The sequence below is a fragment of the Tachypleus tridentatus genome, chromosome 6 (genome assembly GCF_004210375.1).
Source record: "Tachypleus tridentatus isolate NWPU-2018 chromosome 6, ASM421037v1, whole genome shotgun sequence".
NCBI classification, from domain to species: Eukaryota; Metazoa; Arthropoda; class Merostomata; order Xiphosura; family Limulidae; genus Tachypleus; species Tachypleus tridentatus.
Genome location: NC_134830.1, coordinates 139,101,186 through 139,125,877, shown reverse-complemented (window position 1 = coordinate 139,125,877; position 24,692 = coordinate 139,101,186). Strand labels below are relative to the sequence as shown.

General features: G+C 36.7%; 1 protein-coding gene across 1 annotated transcript in view; it reads right to left on the bottom strand.

Moving 5' to 3' along the window:
* The window catches only part of LOC143253817 (uncharacterized), a 50,754-nt gene extending 27,682 nt beyond the window's left edge, over positions 1-23,072 (bottom strand). Inside the window, exons 1-2 of the mRNA XM_076508224.1 lie at positions 22,496-23,072; positions 300-388 (exon numbers count right to left, since the gene is read on the bottom strand). Of these exons, the coding sequence (XP_076364339.1) occupies positions 300-388; positions 22,496-22,857 (451 nt within the window). The 5' untranslated portion in view covers positions 22,858-23,072. The remainder of the gene's footprint in view (positions 1-299; positions 389-22,495) is intronic.
* Between the last annotated feature and the right edge of the window lie 1,620 nt (positions 23,073-24,692).

Here is a 24,692-nt window from a genome sequence, read left to right as displayed (position 1 = left end):
TGTGGGGGCACCAAACCAAAAGAGGACTCAATAGCCAAAAGCATAATTGAGATTACATGGAAATAAATGTAGGTAGTCTGGTTACTTTTTTTTATTTGCAAAGGGGTACAAGTCCATTTTTTGTGGTTACACCACTGGACATGCATTACATTAAAAATATTTTCTTACATGTGGGCAGTGAGAAAAGTTACTAAGGTTTTAATGCTCTTATTTGTATGGAAAATACATAAAATTACAACATGCTTTGCTAACACAACTACTATCTGCTAACAAGTTGCATGCTGGGCTTAAAACCTTACCAAAATGTCTTTTTATGCTGATGGTGTTTTTATCACTAATCAGGTGACTCGCTGTAATCATCCGTTCCTGTTCTTTTCGAATTGGATATCTACACATCAGCAAAGAAATTAAAGTCACTAAGTTATGGAATTCCAGTTATTAATTTTCTTTATAAATGTGTTACCTTTATTTATGTTTACATAAAATGTAAGGACAGTTAAAGACCTCTTGACCCATTTCAGCTTTTCCATCTATGAAACTAAACATTAAAGAAACAAACAGACCTCAAAGAGAGTCCATATATTATACATATATTTATGAATTCTTCCCTTAAACTCACATAAATTTACTCCATCCATCACACATGAAGACAGCCCTAAGACCACACATCCTGTTAGGAAAGTGGAAGTGTCACAGCTAAAGATGGTTTCTACCTTGTCAACATTTCTTATTGTGTCTCACTATTAAATATGAAAAAAGAAGGTGCATCAACACAATTAATTCCCTCACTCAGATCCCCTTTAGCTCTGCTTTTGTCAAAACAAGTTCAGAGATCTTAACCTATCCTCATATAATAACTTTTCCATCCTAGACAGGAGTGGGGGGGGGGATGGAGGATACATCCTCCTTTCATTTTAGGTGGGGGGTATGGTGCATACAATCACCCCCCCTACAGTTTGGTCTGTTGAATTGTTTTATTACATCACAGACCTACAAATTTTGTGTTTGTTCTTGTGATTCTTGTGTTCTTACCAATCGAATTACATAATTAGGCCTAGATGTAGGTTTTTTCAGTAGCCGAAATGTGCATCTTTAACATAGGCGTGCTTCTAAGCTCTTCTATCTAAGCGATAGTTCATAAGTATCAGTCAGTAGGGCTAAGTATACATGCAAGTATCGTGGCAACAAGATTACTCTGTGACTGCATGTTTACAGCTTTCAGGTTCATGTAAGCAGAGATTACCAATTTGCAAATTGAACAGTCCACATAAGTGGTTGCAAAAATCATCCCCCCATCGGGTGTAAAAAATCTATGCCTCTGATCCTAGACATAATTATAGTAGCTTTCCTCTGAACCATTTCTAACAGTTCAATGTCTTTCCTCAGGCAAGAAGCCTATAACTGAACACAATACTCCAAATGTGGCCTAACCAGTGATGTGTACACTAAAATTAAAGCTTCTTTTGACTTGTTTTCAATATTTCTGTAGATACAACCTAAAATCTTGTGTGTCCAACATCTAGTAACAGCACATTGCTTGGATGACTTTGGAGACTGCTCAGCCATTAAACCAAGATCTTCTTTCATGACACTGTTAAAGTTATTCCCATTCAAATCACAATAACATACGTGTATTATCTTACATTTATTACAATTAAAACCAATTTATTTGTGAATGTTTCTTCACAAAAATTGCTCCATAAATAAGTCATACAATTAATGTAAAAAAACAATGATTCCCATAACACTGGACAATCATCTGCTACATATTTCTCAGGAATGGACTCTATGCTGGTGTGTTTATGCTCTCTTTGTGTAATTTCTATCAAATAGCTATGTATTAAAATATTCCTAAACATAAAATTGAATCAAAGACGTAAAAATCCACTGAGTTTAATCGGAGTCGATGTCACATACATGTGTTTGAATGATACTAATTTGAATTTTTCAACTACATTTTTTCTCTTTGTTTTTTGAACGAAAATAGACGTTGTTGATATACAGTAAGAAACTTGTTACCTTTTGGCTCATTGGCCTTTGTTAATTTCAATTCCTTACTTATTATCTTCTTCACAATTCCAATGGTTTGGCTTCGCATGGTAGGTGGGACACTGGATTTGCAATCTGAAGGTTGCAGGCTTGAATCCCTGCTCTAAAAATATTAACCCTTTGGAGTTGGTTAGCTTCCTTTCCTCTGGTGTATTACTTTAAGATTAGGGACAGTTAACATAGTTAATCCTGGAGTTTAGCCAACTTAAAAAAAAGAAACAAAGGAGTATCGTGAGATACGCCAAGCTTTTTTTTCTTTTTCATAATCATATCCTTCATTTTGAAGATGAAAATGATGCTCGTGATTTACATAACATTTCTGCTTCTTGTTACACCACTAAAGACTTTTATTTATGTTGTGTTCTTTGGCTCTCCTTTGTTAATTAATACAAACGATATAATTTCCTCAAAACAAGAAGATTCATGGTTCATGGCAAATCACAGCCTCACCGTGTAGAAATAGATGTGTGAATGTAACATGCATACTTCACCAGTAGCATGGAGAGGGTACTGAACTGGCTGGGGCTCTGTAATAAAATTGGCATTTTTCAAGCATCATAAAGCAAACTTTTTTTTTCTTCCAGAAGGGAGTTAAAGGAGGCTATGAGGATTGTGGGTTGTCTCTGGTACACATAAGCCGTAGAAACAAATATTTCATTTTTCTCTTATTTAATTGGTCTTATAAAAACTCTTAAAATCTAAAACATACCACTTAACACCATATTCAAATTATATGTTTGCTATACAGACCTACAAGTTTCTGTGTGTTATTCATTTTAATGCTGACATCCACCCCCCAGTAAATTGCAGCAAGCTAGGTGTGAAATCAGATGTATCTTTTTCTGTAGTTGACAATTTTTATGAAAGAGACAAAAGGACACTTCTTTGGCATAAGAATCGGGTTGGCAGGGGGTTGAGTCCATTAAGCCATACTCTCAACCTCGCTTACGTCACTGTACTTAACATTCATTTTTTATTATTTCAATTTATTTATTTCAAATAAAATCCTTTTTGGGAATTAGGTTATAGCTTGTAAAACTTGCATGTTATGGTCGAAAGAATAAATTGCTTTCCCTAGCGTAAATGAACTGGACTTTGCACTTTTTTACTGAATAATTAAAAAGAACCTACCAAGAATAGAAATCATTACAGTACACCCCCCAGTGACACAACGACAATGCTATAAACTGGTTTTCGACACCCGTCATGGGTAGAGCACAGGTAGCCCATTGTATAGCTTTGGCCTTAACTTTAAAACAAACAAACAAACCGTACAACTGAAATATATGTCCTCCTGTGGGTCAGTGGTAAGTTTACGGACTCACAACACTAAAATTTGAGGTTCGATTCTCCGTGGTGGACGGATTGGGGTATGCAAATATTGGGGAAGGAGCTGGATGACGTTTCCTGTGTAAAACGGAAGTGAAGTCCAGTGAAACGTACTTGTGCTAGAATCGAACACATTATTGTTGAAAACCTTTTTTTAATACGTCATGTCTGCTTTGCCATTCATGTCTGTATGAATACCAGTGTGTACCGCCCTACTCTAGCCATCGAGAGAGGATAACCCACACTGTGTAACTTAATGCACAACAACATGAGATGTTTTTTGTTTGTTCTGTTGTTAAATACAAATTACACGACAAGCTATCTGTGCTCTATCAACAACGGGTATCGAAACCCGGTTTTATCTTTCTAAACTTATAGCCTTACTGAAATGTACCAGAATGGAATATCACAATTATAACCAGTTTTAAGATGTGTCTTTCTTTATATCAACTTCATTCTAGGCCTGGCATGGCCAAGCGCGTAAGGCGTGCGACTCGTAATCCGAGGGTCGCGGGTCTCGAATCGATAAATTGTATACAATTATAACAGATTCATAATTTCGAAAGATATTTATAAAACAGCAGGGTCAGTTTGAACTACATGTATACAATAGTCAAAACACACACAAGTTTCCACCTGTAGATACACACAATAAAATACTGTTTTGCTATATCATTGATATTGTCCTAATTTTTTAATTTCAGGCCTTGAACTGTAGTAACTAAGGTAACTGACAGGCATACCCTAGCTTATTCACTTAGAATGTTTATTAGGGGCCCGGCATTGCCAAGCGTGTTAAGGCGTTCGACTCGTAATATGAGGTTCGCATCCCCGTCGCGTTAAACATGCTCGCCCTTTCAGCCGTGGGGGCGTTATAATGTGACGGTCAATCCCACTATTCGTTGGTAAAAGAGTAGCCCAAGAGTTGGCGGTGGGTGGTGATGACTACCTGCCTTCCCTCTAGTCTTACACTGTTAAATTAGGGACGGCTAGCACAGATAGCCCTCGAGTAGTTTTGTGCGAAATTCAAAAAACAAACAAACTTCATTCTAGCAAGTCGTTAAACGTCAAGTTCAAGAAATTCTATTGGTTATCTCAAATCATGGTTCTTGAATACATTAAAAATAGAAATAAAACTTTGTGTGTGAATCAGAAGAATTTGCACGAAGGACTCTTTCAATTTTGTTCTGTTTTCTTGTAACTTGCTCAACTGACATCTGTTGTTGTTATAAAACTTAATAGACATTTATATCAATCTCAAGAAACACTTCAAGTACTGAATTTCCTGTCGTAACTTAACTCCTCAACGGCCTCTTAGATATAAGCTGAATTTCAGGCATTTTTCACTTGAGTCATCAAAATTTTTGATGGGTCTAGATCAGGGCCTGATTATGTATTTACCATTAATCATATCAACCGCAACAGTATATACATGTATATATAACTTTAACCATTTTGGTCTTCTAATTACTCAAAAAATTAATAAAAACACGTCATATGTATAGTTTAGCAATATGAAATTCTGTGTAAAGAGCTTAACGTGGCACGTGGTTTTTTCTGTTTGTTTTGAAGTACAAAGAAAGCTACACAGTGGAGTTTTTGAGCCAAGCCCACCTGGAATATCGAAACCCAGTTTGTAGTTTTCGGCTTACCGCTAAGCCACTTGGTGGAGTGGAGAATACAAGGTGACTCACAATGTTTGCAAATTCGAATCTACGTCATCGAATGTGCTCAAAATTTCTTTTCTATGGGGGCATTATAAGTTATGATCAATTCCACTAGTCGGTGGTAAAAGTGTAACCCAAGAATTGGCGGTGTGTGTGCGATGTTGCCTTTCTTCTTACTTAGCACTGCTAAATTACATACATCTGCCGTAGATAACCCTAGAGTAGCTTTTCCCGAAATTCAAAACGGACAGACTTTCAACTTCAAAAATATCCCCCCACAAAAAACACATTTTCCCCCTCAGAAATACAGCAAAACAAATTACGTTTACGTTTTTAACGCAGACTCGATAAAAGCAACACCCGTTACACAATTATCATTTAAACTTTATCTTATACGATTTCTTGTTGTATATATATCACCTGACGATATCCGTTAAGGAAACAAAAATTGTATAATGACAAAATCTTCTATCTTTTCGTCCCGACTTTCTTTTGTTATTAAATCCCTTATTAAATACTCTAGAAATCGGTTGCCCCCCAGTGGCTCAGGGTATGTCTGTGGACTTACAACGCTAAAAACCGGGTTTCGATACCCGTGGTGGGCAGAGCACAGATAGCCCATTGTGTAACTTTGTGCTTAATTCAAAACAACAACAACAGAAATCGGTTTTCGATACTTGTGGTTAGCAGATCATAGATGGCGCTTTCTGTAGTTTTGTGCTAGAATCAAACAAACAAAAACTGCACACCCTGCTTTGCATAAAGTAATAATTAACTCGTTTAACTGACAAAGTACTTGTGTTTGTACATTCACAACCAAGGCTATATAAAAATATGAAATGTGCCACATTTCAGGGACTTTCTATTTATCACCCTTCTCGGCAAATATCTTATAACCAAAAAGTTCGTGTACACTTTCGGACTTTTTCCAGTTACCATACAAAAAAATTTACGGTAATCAATCCAGCTAACTCTGGGTGATGGCACACTAACACACGTACACACACGCGCAAGCACACATAATGAATAGTACAATTTTATTTACTGCGCAGGCAGTTTGAAAAGTTATTGCTTCTGAGTATTCCGAGGATTTGCAAATAAATAAAAATAACTTATATGAAGCATGTACAAAAATGATAGCCACGTCTGAGACCACACCAAACTCTCACAATTATTTGGAAAAAGTTGGCGTCTAGATCTGTGGTATTTAAGTCCACTGATAATCGATATATATATATATATATATAATATATAGAAGTTGTCTCTGTGTGTTTTCGTATTGCAAAGCCCCATCGGGCTATCTGCTGAGTCCACCGAGGGGAAGCGAAACCCTGATTTTAGTGCTTTAAATCCGGAGACTTACCACTGTACTAGTGGGGGACAAAGTAGTCTCTAAACGAGATTCTGAAAATATTACGCGGGAAGAAACTGAACCTTAACAGAAAAAAAAAAAAAAAACACAGTCGCAAAAGTTAATTCTTTATTACGAACAACTATATCGTCAAGTCTATGATGACGAGACGAAATTTGAAGCAAATGTTAAAATTGTGCCCACCGACTAGTTCAAGTAGCTTTTACAGTGGGAAAACCCTAACTGATGCTGATTTGTACAAGTGTCTCAATCATTTCTTGATACAAGGCCAAAGTTATCCGAATTTCTAGCTGTTGACACGTGCAATCTTTGACAGAATAAAAGAGAAGAACTGGCACATTTTTAGGACCTTTAAACATACGGTTAGAAATAATACCATATATCTGATGAAAGGTATATTCTAAATCTAGTTATGGAAGGGTGAAATTCATGACTATTTCAGTTATGAGCACAGCATTGCAGAATTACACACATCCGGGTTACTCAAACAACAGGAAAGCTGAACACAGATTTCTGACGTATATTCAAACATGGAAAATTTTCCCTACTCGTCATTGGGTTTGGTTTGTTTTAAATTTCACGCAAAGCTCCACTGTATCTGTGACAGATATAAGTGTGAAAGAAACTGAACAGCTGATAGACACGAGTTGAAATACAGTGGTAATTCTCTTTACAACTGCGTACTTAACTGTGGCAGGATTTTCCAAGTATAGTGCGACGTAAACAAAACGTCGGACTAGGTTTGGTGGGGAATCAGATTGAAGCTGCAAATATCTCACATTAAATCTAATTTCAGGAAGCACCTTGACAGTAAGCAGCAAATTGAAATGAGGTAGTAATAAACAGCAAGTGTTTCTATTAAGGCTTAGGTATCATTTGTTTGGATATTTGATTTTTATCATTATCAGTGATTGTGTTTGTTTGTTTTTGAATTTCACGCAAAGCTACACGAGGGCCATTTGGGCTAGCCGTCCCTAATTTAGCAGTGTAAGCCTAGAGGGAAGGCAGCTAGTCATCACCACCCACCGCCAACTTATGGGGTACTCTTTTACCAACGAATAGTGGGATTGACCATCACATTATAACGCTCCCACGGCTGAAAGGGCGAGCATGTCTGGTGCAACTGGGATTCGAACCAGCGATCCTCAGATTACGAGTCGAACGCCTTAACCTACCTGACCGTGCCTGGCCACCAATAACTTACTGAGGTCCAAATCCAAAAAAACACAGCATTATAATACATTCAAGGCCTCGGACAAACCAGTTCTGAAGGCCTTACTGAATTAACATCCGCTTACTGAGACGCCTTTAAAAATTGATTCTTGTATCAGTTATGGAATTCTTGAATAAGTTAAAAAAATGTAAATTTGGAGCAATTTCCGGTCACAAAAAGTTAACCTGGTAAACTTTCATACTTCCGGTCACAGTAGAGCGTGAACTTGGAGTAACTTCCGGTTACAGTTTCAATGGTCTAGAACAAAAGGAATTATTCCACTACCAAGTTTCACACTGTAATAAATAAAATTGAAGATAGATATTTATAGGAAAATTACGATCTGCTATTTTTAATCGCTTACATAAATCTGCTCACTGATAACATGCTGTGATCGAAATTCGCCCAGTAGGTGTAGGTGTGGGTTCTTTGCGAAGCATGTGACTTTATTACATGTTTAAATTCCAGTCCATTGAGAAAAGAAACGTAAAAAAAAGTGAAGAAACGCTGTTGAGAGGTGGGCTTGAGTAGTAGAGAATGACGTTGAAAGTCGCACCGGAAGTGCGACTAGGCCATTGGACGTTAAATCTATATCTGACTAATCCTTAAATCATTTCATTGAATTACGTTCGCCATGTGGTATATATTGTTATTGTCTATTTATTACACGTTCTATAGTAATGAGACAACAATAAAGTGGTTTTAGTAGCTAGGATCAGATATACACGGTTTTCCCGGTACCTGTAGAATCTCGTACTTGTGAGCGTGGTTTTCCCGCGGGTTATCAAAGAGAAGCGGTTATCCGCGCTTGGTTTCAGTGGCACGTGTTAAATTAGGCCTATTATTATCAACCACATTGTGACGAGATGACGCAATAAAGTAGTGTAAGTAAATCAACCTTTACGTGAACGATTCAAAACACAAAACTTTCATACAAGACAATAAAATATTTTGTAAAATCATTCGGGTTATTGTTGAATCACTTTACGTTGACACTTCGTCAAATGCATGCTCATACGCATGCGCTACTTGAAGCCATGTACCGAGGTCACACACCAAAAAACTCTTCCATCTTAGTTAAATGTTTCCGAAGGCAGAAAACACGTTAACCACTTACCTAGACATTATATTCATTTGTTATTGGTCAAGTTTAGATATCTGCACATAAAAATAATTAGAATTAGAAAATAGTGAGATGTCGAAACGTTGTTCTCTCCTTATCAATAAAAGTGTTAATACCAATACCAGCCGTTCTGAGATACATTTTTATTTTAAGTGAGTTCCCCCTCATCAAGAATTACCGAAGTTTATCAGCCTCGTGCTCAAAGCATGTGCACTGGTGGTACACAGCGCATGTACAGAAGTCACTCGTTTGGGCATGTATGCTTAATACCTTGTACGTGACTTCGAGAGTAAGTAAATAGAGACTGAACCAGATAACAGGTGTGGAATAGGAATTTCTTGTCCAGGACTTATCAAAGAATTCAAATGATTTAACCCCAACCCAGAGTTTTTTTTTTTTTTAAGGCGTATAGTTTGCTTAACCCATTGTAGTCACACTGTGAGAAAAGAAACTGATCTTAATAGGAGTAGAACTTATTTAAAATCAGCGAGAATCAGATTCTCACACCTGTCTTCTTTCAAAGTTGTTTGATTTGTCTTAATGCAGGAAATGTTTTATTTACGTCATCTGACATTAACATGTCCACCTGAATGTCTGGAAGAAGGTCAAGTAGGCGTCAATATCTCATGATCACCGAACCAAAATTGAAGGCTAGGATTTAATATTTCATGATCATCCAATCAGAATGGCATGTTAGGTTCCAATATCTCATGATTATCCAATCAGAATGGCGTGTTAGGCTTCAGTATACTATGATAATCCAATCAGGTGAGCTACAGATTTAAGTTTCTTTGACTGACCAGGTCTGTGACTAAAAGGTGGTAAAATAATCAACTATCCCTGACCAGAAAGTTGTTTGGTGTAGTAAAGTAAAGTAGTATTAAAAATTACCTTATAAAAACATTATAAAGATGGTTTAAATCCAGTTATGTTTTTGTTTTGTTTCTTTGCTAAAACTAAGGCACAGTGTTTTTACACACAATCGGAGAAGTATCTCTGGTCTCAAGTTTACGTCATAAGCACCAAACAGGATAGAAATCTCATCTACTGAACTCATTTACACTTCTAGATGTGCTGACTGGTCAATGTAGAAGGCGTGACTTCATGACAACGGGGCACGAACACTGAATCCTCGAATTTACATCTGGACAAAACTAACCAATAAGTCATGTCTGGTTACTCGCTAACATAATCACTTTAAGTTATGACTGGGGCTGTTCGAAGAAAAAGAGGGGGTAGTTTATAACCTACGAAAATCACAGTTACGACGACTTGTATCTAAACAATGGACACGTTCGGGGGGATATCCACTGTCTCTACAACACAAAAGCTCAGAGGGAATATCTCGTTGTCTGTAGAATAGGTAAGTTCAGAAGGGATAATATCTCGTTCAATATACAGTGAACAAGTTTGGGCAGGTGTCCACTTTTTAAATAAAGGATAAATTCGAGAAGAAAATATAACCCTGCCTACATAATGAACAAGCTTTGGGAAAATATCCCCCTCTACTGGATTCTAAAGAGTTCACAAGTGCCAATACTGTTTAAATACCCCTCAATTAGCTGCAGTAGTAAATAGTTAATGTGTACTGTTTTGAAAAAACAACAACATTAAAACTTTAATTCGTTTATAACTACTGTCAGGTTACGAACCTCAGTTTCGTCTCTTTCATCTTATTATAGTCTTAAACCATCCACCACACCCATAATTTACTGTAGTTTATTACAGTTACACCACAGTAAACAGTGTTCGTCTCTGGAAGAAAATGAACTTCAAATAGTGAAATTTGACCTCTTTGGAGCATCATCAGTATAGCCTGTTACCCACTGAACAAATGTTAGCTCTATGATTATGTATGACCATCAGAACGAAGGATGTGTTGAAAGAAACCCATATGGGAAGACCATCAAAACGGATGTTGAAAAAAACCTATAGGGGAAGACCATGTAAACAGAAGAATGTGTTGAAAGAAACCTATATGGGAAGACCATCAAAACGGATGTTGAAAGAAACCCATATGGGAAGACCATCAGAACGAAGGATATGTTGAAAGAAACCCATATGGGAAGACCATCGAAACAGAAGGATATATAGACATAAATAACAGTAAATGTCGACTCACACCGCTAAAAACAGGATTTCGATACCCGTCGTGGGCAGAGCACAGATAGCCCATTGTGCTTAGTTATAAAGAAACATTAGATGTGTTTTGTATTATCTTTCAACAGAACAGTTTATTTGAAGAAGACACATCATTCGACAGGAAAGAAACAAGAGATAAACTTGTTCGTTAACAACCTTTCTTAGTCTTTCCATTCTCTACAAGCTTGCTTTATTACTGGTAGCGGGCCGACATGGCCAGGTGGGTTAAGGCGTTTGACTCGTAATTTGAGGGTCGCGGGTTCGAATCCCCATCACAACAAACATGCTCGCCCTTTCAGCCGTGGGGTCATTATAATGGAACGGTCAATCCCACTATTCGTTGGTAAAAGAGTAGTCCAAGAGTTGGCGGTGGTTGTTGATGACTAGCTGCCTTCCCTCTAGTCTTACACAGCTAAATTAAGGACGGCTGGAATAGGTAGCCCTCGAGTAGCTTTGCACAAAATAAAACAAAACCAAAACAAACAATATACTGGTACTTTAGGAACGACATGAAGGGCACCAAACCTGTATGTTGTTGCAGCGTTTATTTAAGGCTTGTAAAATTCTGCAACAAAACGTTTTGTTTAACTCTAGATCAAGTATGAACAGTATCCCAACTTTAGGCCCGAAACGTTCGTCTGCTGAATAGGTGTGTAACATCGTAATAAACGACAGTGGTGGTTTATATATATATACATATATAATAATAATAATTTTGTTTCGTTTTATTTTCCATAACCAGTATTTTGTTTTTTTGCTAATGCACAATTTTAGCCTTGAGTATAGTATAACGATAGCTTGAATGATCTAACTGAGGGGGCGTTAGTGTGACACTATCTCTGTACATAACATGCTTCATTTAACCTTGGCTTTCGCCCTTGTTTTGTTTCTTTTATTCTTAGCTTTCGTTGCACGAGGAATTACTTTACATAATTACTGAAATTGAAGATATCAATGTCTTAATCTCGTGCACTGTGATCAGCGAAATAATTCTGTAAAGCAAATAAATAAATAAAAATCAAGTGACCAGCCACTTTAGATTAGTCACTGTTATGTGATATTAAGTTACGATTAGAAATAATGTTTATATGCTGAGAGACAAGTAGAGATCATACAAAATAAAGCTATACGAACGATTTTCTAGGTGATCTAGGTTCGACAACATTTCGCGTCACTATTATTCAGGTCATTGTAGCGTAGCATTATGTGCGGAGCGCACTTTTGGGGATAACAGACCGCCACCCTGAAATCCTCGGATACACAGTCTGAGTATACTAACCACTAAGCCACGCTTGGTTCATTCTATGTATATACGTTCTTCAACTTAGTGATACATATTTATTGATCTGCTATTATATTTAATAAGGTATATGTATATATATATATGCATGTGTGTGTTTGTGGTGAACTAATTATAAAGATATCGTAAAAGCATCAAGAAAAATTTTCATTTAATACAAACTGGTGTAGTCAGTTCATCTGTCCAGTAACCTGTGTTTATATGAAGCAGAATCGGTACGTTTGAACTGGTATAACTACACCACAAAGTTTCGAGATGTGAAAGTTGTTCTAAACACGTGTTTTAATTCAATTTATTTTGAAAGGCTGTTTGGCACAAACGTCTCTTTCACTAAACCACGTCTACACATTTTGGGCTCTGGAAAAACAGAATGAAAGGTGTTTGAGTCTGTGTTCGTTGGTTTGATGTCCAAAAAGTGAACAAAGATGGTTCAGTTTAGTTCTGGAAAACAGGAACACGAGTGTTTGAGTCTGGGCATGTTGGTTTGTTGTCCAACAAGTGAACAAAGAGGGTTCAGTTTAGTTCTGGAAAACAGGAACATGAATGTTTGAGTCTGGGCATGTTGGTTTGTTGTCCAACAAGTGAACAAAGAGTGTTCAGTTTACCACTTTGGGTTATATATTTGAACATTTCAACACACCTACTAAATTGTAACTAGGGTCGACGTTACGGTCCAATGTCAGCGGATGTATATTCTCCCCTGTGTACGTACCTCCTGAGTCGTTTCACTAGCTGACAAGTGACATGCAATAGTTATATCGCCACACCCTGGGGCCGCAAAATAGTCCTCGAAACTCGAGAACCATCCTTTTTGTGAACTGTTATAAATTTTAACGAAAGCTAAATGATATAAAGTATTTATTATAGGGAACAAAGAAAAGTCCTACTAATAGCAATAATGATTTTCAAAGAAATTATAATAAATGTATCACTTTACAACTAGAGTATAGAAATATAAAGTCTGTATACTTCATTGTTTTCTTTTATTAAAGACACATCGGGCTATCTGCTGAGTCCACTGAAGGGTTTGTTTTGTTTTGAATTTCGTGCAAAGCTACACGAGGGCTATCTGCGCTAACCGTCCCTAATTTGGCAGTGTAAGACTAGAGGGAAGGCAGCTAGTCATCACCATCCACCGCCAACTCTTGGGCTACTCTTTTACAAACGAATAGTGGGATTGACAGTCACATTATAACGCCCCCACGGCTGAAAAGGCGAGCATGTTTGGTTTGTAATCCGACCGCTAAAGAGAATCGAACCTCTGATTTTAACGTTGTAAATCCGTAGACTTACCGCTGTATTAGCGGGGCACGCAGATAAGGAATGGATACTTGTTATTGAATTAAGTACAACCAAACCAGTTTTCGTAAATCTTACTGATAAAAAAAATTATTATAGACAGAGAAAACAAAACCTATTTTACATTACGTTACGAATATATAATATCGACACGTAAGTATAACATATTTAACATTCAATGTAGATGATGTTTTCTTAGTAAATAAAATTACGATTTCTTTCACCCACAACCTGAGACCGGAAACTGTTGGATGATACTTTTAAACAGAACCAAACTTTTATTTTACTAGTTTCATTCAGCCCATTAACTGACAGGCCCTGCATGGCCAGGTGGTTGGGGTGCTCGACTCGCAATCTGAAGGTCGCGAGATCGAATCCCCGTCACACCAAATGTGCTCGCCCTTTCAGCCGTGGTGGCGTTATAATGTTCAGTCAATCCCAATATTTGTTGGTAAAGGAGTAGCCCAGCGATGGTGGTAATGACTAACTGCCTTCTCTCTAGTCTTAGACAACTAAATTAGGGACAGCTAGCACAGATAGCCCTCGTGTAGCTTCGCGCGAAATTTTGCTCAAATAAATAAAACGAAACAAAAAAAACATTAAATGACTCTTGTTTACAAACACAAACAAACAGATAGAGGGCCACGGGCAAGTTAAAAACCTCAAAACGTTTGACAAAACATTCACCAATATGGCCATAAAACTGTTCTTTCTGATCCTTACTTTTCTGGAAGGAAAACACCCCCAAAGTGACAAAGCTCTATTCAGCCATGAAGAATCCTTATTTAGTTGGTTACACAATAGGTACTCCACGTGTATAGGAAGCAGTATTTGAATGTACGAAGGAAAGCCAAACAAAACTGAAGGTTAATAGTAGAATTGAACCTTTACATGAAACAGGTTACAGAGAGGTGTTTGTTTTTTTTTACAATTCTGGTTTTTGGGGTCCAACTATTCATGTCGCAATGGCTATATGTGTCATTTTACAAACTGATAAAATCCTTGTAATGAACACGGATCATTATTTTAGCATCAACATTTCAAACAAAATATATTTCATAACGCTAGCCATACGTAATTTAATTTGATATATTATATGGAAGGAAACTATTCAACAGTGCTCATCCCAAACTCTTGGACTATTCTAATGAAACGTCCGGTTATTTCGACTGTAAAAATGGCCAGGTTAACTTGGAAAAGTGTCCTTAGTTAATTAGACTGAAGAATATTTAGGTTAAACTAAGAAAAATGAATTTACTTAATTCGACCAGAACAGGGGATGACTTATACAATCAGGATATTTTTATTGGAATGTAAAGTTATAACTAAAGTGTGTGTGTGGTTAATGTATTTCATATCCGACATCTGTCACCGACTTCCCGCTTTTCCATAACACAGAAACGAAACAAACAAACAAAAAAATCAACAACAAATAAACATATCACTTGATAATGTCTTTTGTGGCATTCACAGTCCTATTTCTTATGATATATGTCTTAATTCATATTCATATTAGCCGGTGAAAACGAGCAGACGAAAAGAACTGAAATAACGGTCCTGTGACGAAGGATACAAAATGACGAATGTTGTGAAAATGTTTATATTACTGACGTTCGTAGGAAAGTTTTCTTGTTTTTTTTTTAATTTTCGTGCAAAGCTACACAAGGACTATCTGCGCTAGCCGTCCCTAATTTAGCAACGTGAAACTAGAGGGAAGGCAGCTAGTCATCACCACTCACCACCAACTCTTGGGCTACTCTTTTACTAACGAAAGTAGTGGCTGAAAGGGCGAGTATGTTTGGTGCGACGGGGATTCGAACCCGCGATCCTCAGATTACGAGTGAAACGCCTTAACTCACCTGACCTTTGTAGGAAAGTGCTGATGAAAATTATAAATGACGTCCCATTCTACACATTATATTAATTCTACTTTGTGACGTATATTTTGTAGCTGATTAACTCGGACTTAGCGGAAAGTAATTTCTGTAGCGAAAGTTTATCATAAATCTTTTCGATGTCATTTCAAGGAGGAAAGGTCACACCTGACCAGTAGACAAGGGCGACTGAGTCAACTTTCTTGTACAAAGTTCACCATGCGAAATATAATTGAGGGGTGGTTAAAGTAGTTCGTAAAGATCAAAAATACATTTCATCAAATATTTTCTTTTAACATATTGAATTACAAGATAGAATTCAATTAACATGTAAAAAGGTGAAATTTAACTGAATGCAATGTACAAGAATACGCAATGGCGGCGGGTGAGGGAATTTAATGATTATGGTAATTCATGTAAGTGTAATATATGTATGTGGGGGTCAACTACTTTATTTTCATGTAATATAGTTATATAGTTTGAATTTTACATAATATATGTTTACAGAAACCTTTGCTTTAAGCTTGGCTTGGTTTCCTCTGTGTTTTTTCTTGTAAACATGTTATCATCTGATTATGTACATGTTGAGATACGAAGAACAAAGTTATTGATAAGCGTGAATATTTTAAAGTTTTTATTACGAAACAACATTTTTCCCGAAATGTTTCCCATCTTTCTTTAGCTGAAAATGACCTAGGAAGGTAGAAACGTTGTTCTCTTCTTATCAATAAAAGTGTTAATATCCATACCAGCCGTTCTGAGATATATTTAAACTTCGATAATATATTTCATTCTAATTCGTCGAAGTGAACAACATCTCACATTCATGATTCGAAACCAATTAAAATATACACAAAATAAAATACGAAACACTAAATATTGGATCAATTTCTTTGTCATGTGCAATGAGATATCTGTGCTGTGTTCATTTGGCAAACGTTTGTTTTTTTTTTGTGTGTGTGGTTCAGCTATTATTTGATCTTGCCTGATTTCTACGTTATCATGAACGGAAATACCCTTTCGTCGAGCGTATATAAGTTATCTAACTTCAAGTCAGGAGATTAATGAACAATAAACAGATGTTTCGTACAATATGTTTTGAAAACAAAAACGAACAGTTGTAATGGATTATACTTGGTATGTTATTTTTACTTATTTATTTACTTCAAACAATTAGATGAAAAAATCCAGTAATCTTATTTTCCTATATCCTGGAATACCAACTTTAAGTCTTTGGGTTATAACGCTAAAAACCAGGTTTCGATACTTGCGGGGGGCACAATACAGACAACCCATTTCGTAGCACATTGTTTATATAATTTCAATAAAGTAATTTTCGTGCGAGCGAAATTTAAAGCTTTCAGTATTTCACACCTAGTGATATACGAGGATCAAAACTTAAGTTTTTTGTATATAAATAAACATGCTATTTGTAAGAATGATTTATAATCTTAGATTAAATATCGTTCAGAAACCTGCCGGTAGGTGGTTAGATTGTTCAAATTATGACGTAATTGTTTGCTGTGATAACAGGTTGAAATATTTCAAATTGAAAGTCAAATTGTGATCAAATGTTCGAATTATAAAATCTGAGATGTTACAATCAACAAAATGTTCGTTGCTGATAACGTACAACAGACAAACGTACAACAGACACTTGTACAATGTGTTATATACTATAATAAGTACATGTTCAAAAATACACTTTCTTCCAACAAGCAAAAGAAAACATACCTTGTTATAGCTATTAACAGAATACTTACATTTCTTATCCCACTAAAACTTGTAACTAGTGAAAGAATTTACCCCACTACAACTTGTAACCAGTGACAGAAAGGTGACAGTTTTTACCAAGTTAAATCTCGTGACATTAACCTTAAAAAACAGGAAAAACGGGACAAAGAAATTCGTGATCACCATCGTTTCATTTGTCATTCGAAATACTAACTCGTGACCAGTGCAGCGGTCTCTTCAACTAAGCCTAACAAAACTTTATAAATATTTACTTAGGGGATTTAGAAATGTCGTAGTTTTAGCTTATAAATTTATTTAGAAAGTACTAAATAATCGTTTACAATGGAAGAAGAGATTTTTTAAAAATATAAACTCTACTGTATTATTTGAGATATCGACGTATGAAGTTTTATCTTTCTTTATTGAATACGTGAATTTGATTGGTTCGTGATGAAGGGCTATGTCTTCACGTTGAGAAAGTAATTAGTAAACAGCCCCTTGTAATACCAGGACCACAAAATAGAATGGTAGCGAGAAAAGTAGGAGAAGACATTTCGGATCTTAAAGCGGGTTAAGAAAGCCATTCGAAAAGTTGTCTCCTACTGCTTCTCTTATCACTCTGTTCTCAACACCCTATTGCTTTCATTATTTATTGTTTCCTCATAAACTTCTGATTTCCACAGTATGTTATGATAAATTACATCTTATAAAATTACAGTTAGTTCAGAAGTTTTGTGAAAAGTTAAAAAACTGTCCCTAGTTATGAACTGTTTTTTGTCTGGCCGAAAGGTGGTTTCACTCTCACTCGTATAACTTCCCCCTCAAGTAAGAAGCGCGTTTTTGCAGGCCTGGCATGGTCACGTAGTTGTGCTCGACTTGCAACCTGAGGGTCGCGGGTTCGAATCCTTATCGCACCAAACATGTTCGCCCTTTCAGCCTTGTTTGTTTGTTTGTTTGTTTTTGAATTTCGCACAAAGCTACACGAGGGCTATCTGTGCTAGCCGTCCCTAATTTAGCAGTGTAAGACTGTAGGGAAGGCAGCTAGTCATCACCACCCACCGCCAACTCTTGGGCTACTCTTTTACCAACGAATAGTGGGATTGACCGTCACATTATACAACCCCACGGCCGGGAGGGCGAGCATGTTTAGCGCGACGCGGGCGCGAACCCGCGACCCTCGGATTACGAGTCGCACGTCTTACGCGCTTGGCCATGCCAGGCCTTTCAGCCTTGAGGCATCATAATGTGACAGTCAATCTCACTATTCTTTGGTAAAAGAGTAGCCAAAGAGTTGGCGGTTGGTGGTGATGACTAGCTGCCTTTCCTCTTGCCTTTCATTACTAAATTAGTGACGGCTATCGCAGAGAGCTCTCGTGTAGCTTTACGCGAAATTCAAAACAAACAAGCGTTTTCACAACAACAGGTCTCGAACCATGAACACTCAGATTCACAGTTCGAGCACCGCAACCACTAAGACACATTCGGCTAAAAAATGACTTTAGAACTGACAGATTGTAATAACGCTTTCCAACAACTGTCTTGTTCTCAAATCCGGATCTGGGCTTATTTGAACTTGAATAATGAGTAATTTGGAGGGGAGGGGGGTACAGGGGAAGAAAATTCCCGTGCCGGTGAGACGATGGAAATGCCCAACTTATAGATAAAATAAAGTTATGAACACTAAATTATGAAACGAATAAGATATTTAATACACGCCTATCTATATGTCGAATAAGTTATTTATTTCTACTCTTATTTAATGTGTGGGAAGAACGTAAAACGTGAGCTCCCAGTCAGATGGTCGAAAATATTCAAAATAAACACAGATGAAAAAACAAAAAACATTAATTCGTCTCCGGCACCTCATGATAACAAGATGAAATATGTCAAAGTTGATTGTACAGATAAGCAAGTACAGAAAATAGACACAGCAGTTTCCTTTCGTTCATCAGTCTCATCCTTGAGTGGTAATTTCTACAGTGAAACTGGTTTTTTTACGAACAACAATAAGCGATGTTTATTGGATAAATATTATATTTAAACCAACTGCTTTAGTCCACTTTGACGTTTGTTTATTTTAGATTACCTACCTAGTCGTTACCAATTTTAACTCGACAGACTAGAGGGAAGGAATGTAAGTAGCAGCACTCGCCGCCAATACTTGATCTACTCTGAACACATCGAATAATAACATTCAATAGCCACCTTACAACGTTCTAACAACCTCAACATACGGTAATTGGACCCAAATACGAGACTACTGGTCTACAGTAGGCACGCTAACTACAACTTTAAAGTGTGTATAGAGACTAATCGTTTCCATTATAACACTAGACAGAAAACCAGTTTAAACTCTATAGGCAGACAGCCCTAAAATGTAGATAGATATAGTTATACCAGTTTAATTCAAAGAAAGTCTACAGATAAACAACCGGGAACACGAATATTGTATATCGCCTGGTTTCTTGTTAATTATACCATTAAGCTAGGGTGGCAGTGGTGTAAACTGGCCAAACGTGACTAACAACTTCAGACGCTGAATTATCGAACTCAATAAAGTACGCCACACGAGCCACGAGGTTGCAGGAAGAACAACCACGGGTCGTATCGTGGATTTCCCCAGATCTAAATATATACAAACTGACTGTAAATGTGTTGTGTTGTCTATGTTGTCATGTGTAAAACAACGTGTCACGGAAGGCAAAAATCCATTGAACAGCTGACACAGTTTTAAATCGCTAAGCCTTTTTTCTTCTTCTTCATGTAACTGAGAAAGTAAATGCAAGACTAGTGCCCCAGTTTTTGGGAAATTCCATCAGCTTTATTCTTTTCTAATACTTCCCCATGAATATGCGTTAATTTTTTTTTAATTAACAGCTCTAAAATATTTTTATAAAACTACTGGGTATCGGCCCAGTCAAAGTTACATGTGTGAAAATGTCATGGTACAAAAGTAAGATTTTACTTGACATAAAATGAAAAATAATGTTTTTACTCTTTGGGGAGGGCAATTATTCGAACTGATCATGGTATGTAAATAGATGTCTTTTTTGTTACATGTATTTAAAACTTTTGTTTAGACCAAAGTTATATAACAGATTATCTGTCCGTCTGTCCATCAAGAGAAATCACGCCACGGATTGTAATGTTGTAAGTCTGTAAATTTACCGCTAGCGGATGCATCTATAAATAGCAAATCGACATCGAGTAATTTTAATATATGATAAACTTGGTTTAAGAAATAATAATAACAGTATAATTTCAATGTAAACAGTGAGACCGCAAGACCTTTCTTTCGTTTGTAGTTAAGCACAAAGCAACACATTGGGCTATCTGTGCTTTGCCCACCACGAGTATCGAAACCAGTTTTCTAGCAGTGTAAACCCGCAAACATGCCGCTGTGCCACTAGGGTGTGTGGTTGTCTACGATAAAAAATAATGGAAGATATACCAACACAGGTCAAAAGTTGAAAGTATTTGTCAGTTGTTGTGGACACATCGTCCACAAATTAATTGTGAACGTAATATTTGATTAGAACTTGTTAGGTACTGAACAGTGTAATCGAATTATTCCCGTCCTAGTGCTTGTTGTTAAGGCGCTTACCCCAGTATTAGAAACACTTCTCTTATATTGCATCGTTTAAAATGTACGCTCCCCTCCCGCGATAAATAGCAAACGTAACATTTACACGTATATACTTTCTTAAGACTTAAATTGTTAGTAATATGACTTTTTTTGCTCCTAACTGGTACAGCGGTGAATTCTAAAAACTTTCTGTAGCTTTGTGCTTATTATCAAAGAAATGATAAACGTAATTCTTCTAGAATTTGGCAGCTGGATATCCAAGGTCAAAGGTCACTCCCCGAGTAGTTACAGTCCTTCATTGTTGATGACGAGAAACCCACTTGAAGTAAAAATGTATTCTCAAGACGGCTGGTATGGGTATTAACACGTTAATAAAAATAAAGCAAAACAACGTTTCGACCTTCTTAGTTGGAAACCTTGTTAACCTCAAGATGACCAAAGAAGGTCGTGCGTTGTTCTGTACTTTATTTTAATAAAAGTTTTAATACCCACACCAACCGCCTTGAGACACACTTTTAGTCCTTCATCGGGTTGTAGTGGACAGTGAACTAGCCTTAGTTCATAACAGTTCTGTACAGTTTGATTCCAAGGAAGTCACTGACTGATAATCAACCAGGAATACTTTATATGGCCTATTATTCACAGTCTCAGTGTTATCTTGAACCACCAAACATTTCTTTGTGATAGTAAGTACAACACGCTATCGACCACTGTTTATACACAAGTGTAACCAGACGTAAAGGCGAGTATATAACGTGTTTTAGAAATTACTTGTACTTGGCTTATAATACATATTGGTGACCAAGCATATCGCTGTATTTGACTGCCCTGACACATTTAACTCCTTTTGGGGTTTTCCATCTTGCAATCTAGGAGCTGATAACAGGGTCATACTGGTCAACAAACAGTATACGGTCATCAGGTAATGAAAATAACTTCGAGCTGTCAGACCAATTATATATAATATTATTCTTAGGACAACATTTTCTGGCACTATAAAAAAAATGTTATTCTCAGAACAACCTTTTGTGCCACTTTAAAATAATGTTATTTTCAGGACAACATTTTCCGTCACTATAAAATAATGTTATTCTCAGGACAACCTTTTGTACCACTTTAAAATAATGTTATTCTCAGGACAACCTTTTGTACCACTTTAAAATAATGTTATTCTGAGAACCTTTTGTGCCACTTTAAAATAATGTTATTCTCAGGACAACATTTTCTGTCACTGTAAAATAATGTTATTCTCAGGACAACATTTTCCGTCACTATAAAATAATGTTATTTTCAGGACAACATTTTCCGTCACTATAAAATAATGTTATTCTCAGGACAACCTTTTGTGCCACTTTAAAATAATGTTATTCTCAGAACATTTTCTGTCATTATAAAATAATAAAACGCATAAAGCTTCTTTAAACAACATCCCACCTAGCGGAATTGATAAGAAACATTTTTCGGCCGGTGTTAAAAAATAATTTATTGCCTGATACAGTGTTGTTGTTTGTTTGTTTAACGATAAGCACACAGCTACACAATAAGCTGTACACAATAAGCTGTCTATGCTCAACCTACCAGTGGTAGCGAAAACCCATAAAGCAAGTTATGTGAAGTTTTCCGATGTTTTTACACTGTAAAGTTGGTATGACTAAAACACCAGTAAATACCAGAGTGTAGTTGCTGTGAATTATACTGGATTTTTTTCCTTTTAAAGATATTAACATTGTCCTTATATTTTCAAAGCATTCTAAACAAAAGATCAACAATTTGACTTTTAGAAACTAAATAAACGAGATAAGCTTACCCGTCTTTCGTGAGAAACACAAACGAAACTGGAGTTGACGGAATTTGACTGCAAATCAACCTTCTTAACTCTTCCACCTTTACGTCCTGCTTGTCCAGGAGAATTACTCCGAGAGAAAAATTACGTTGGTGGTCATTGTGTCCATTTATCAAGATGAGTCCAAAACACGACTGAGACACGACTGTCAGATCGGGCACCATTTTCTGTATTGGAAGATAAAAATAACGCTGGGGTTTAATTGGTGTTTCGTTTACGTCTTCGTCATGTGCATCTCTCTGTTTGAAGTCACACGAACAGTTTGTCTGATTAACAGCTGGAGTCACCAGCTCAATTGGCATCTCGCCGGTTCTTGATATCTGCATAAAGTCTCGCTTGGTGTCGCATCGGGAACTTTTACACACTATTCGAAGTTAATGAAGTTACTTATTCTTTTTCAGCTAAACTTTCTAGTTCACCTTATTAGAGAATTCTTATACGATACTTCTAAATATGTCCGATAGATGTGCCTGTATAAAATGAACGCAAAACATGTTAACCCAAAGAACCACCTTGCCCGTTCAACCACTTGGTATAATCTGTTGCTCCGAACAACGTACCTTTGGCCATATCCTAGCGTGGGAACGAACCATTATTATCACACGGGGGGGCGTGCGAGTGCAAAGGAAGGAGGATTTCATAATCTACTGCAATATAGGCTAACGTCTGTATTATATTTATATGCATGTGTATGTATTTGTATAAATGTGATATTAATAACATTAATAGATTGAGAGAAAGCCACATGAATCCAAGCATTAAGTAATCGTTTCGTTAGTGGCTTGTTAGAAACTTTATTTTGGGAAAACAAGTTCTCGTCTTTTACATTGAATTTAGCTAGAGTAATAAAATAAAGGTCGAATGGACAGTAACTGACTAGTTCAGAGTGACCCTAGTGGAGAAAAGACTAGTTTACAGAAACTTTTCTCATGTTACTCACACGATAAAGCGGAATTTAACGTGTGTGTTAATATCGCCAAACTCCATTAAACAGACAGATGTCCCGGACGGACAGCAGTAAGTTAACGGGTTTACAACGCTAAATTCAGGAGTTACTTTCCCTCGATGGACATACTTCTACACTCATTTATAATTCTTAAATCATGTAATCCATCAGTACATATTGTCACACGAAAATTTCTACACCCATTTATAATTCTTTATTCATGTAATTCATCAGTTCAGATTGTCGAATATAAACATTTACACCCACTTATAATTCCTTGGTCATGTAATCCAATGAAATGAATTTTATACTTAAATGCAAATATTGAAGAAATATTTTAAAGTCACTAAAAGTAACAAAAGTTACTGAGTTGATGATAAAACAAACAAATTATGGTAGTTTCAAGACGTAATGAAAATATTTATAACAATATTTGTCTCACAGAGGAACGTGCTCAAACTGTCTTACAAATAGAAGTCATCGAGATATTTCTAGAATATATAAAATATTCTATAGTTCGAAAAAAAAAAAGATAAGTTCGTGTTCATGGAAGGCTTGTTTTCTTAGTGGATTCTTTGAACCTTGAACTTTCCCCAAAATGGATTACACTTGAGTTAAATATTTTGTGAATTGTATCAAAGTTAAGTAAACCAATTAACAACGTTGAGTGTTTCCTCTCGGAGCGAGTATTAGCTTTTCAGGTTCAGAAGTGTGTGTGTTTTCTTAGAGCAAAGTCACATCGGGGTATCTGCTGTGTCCACCGAGAGGAATCGAACCTCTGATTTTAGCGTTGTAAATCCAATGATTTACTGCCGTTCCTATCGGAAGGACTCTGAAGATTAGGAGATTGTCCAATTAAAGAATTCCAGTGGCATAGCGCTATGTCTGCGGACTCAAACGCTAAAAACTGAGTTTCGATACATGTGGTGAGCAAAGCACAGGCAGCCTATTGTGTACGTAGCTGTGTGCTTAATTCAAAACGAATGAACGATCATTTAAAGAAATGGTGCGCACTTAGTTCAACACGTTCTGTGGCACGCAAGTATTTAATTGATAATATCTATAACTTAGGTTTGCTTAGATTTGAATTTCGTGCGAAGCTACACGAGGGCTATCTGCGCTAGCTGTCCCTAATTTTGCAGTGTAAGACTAGACTGAAGGCAACCAATCATCACCACCCACCGCCAACTCTTGGGCTACTCTTTTAACAACGAA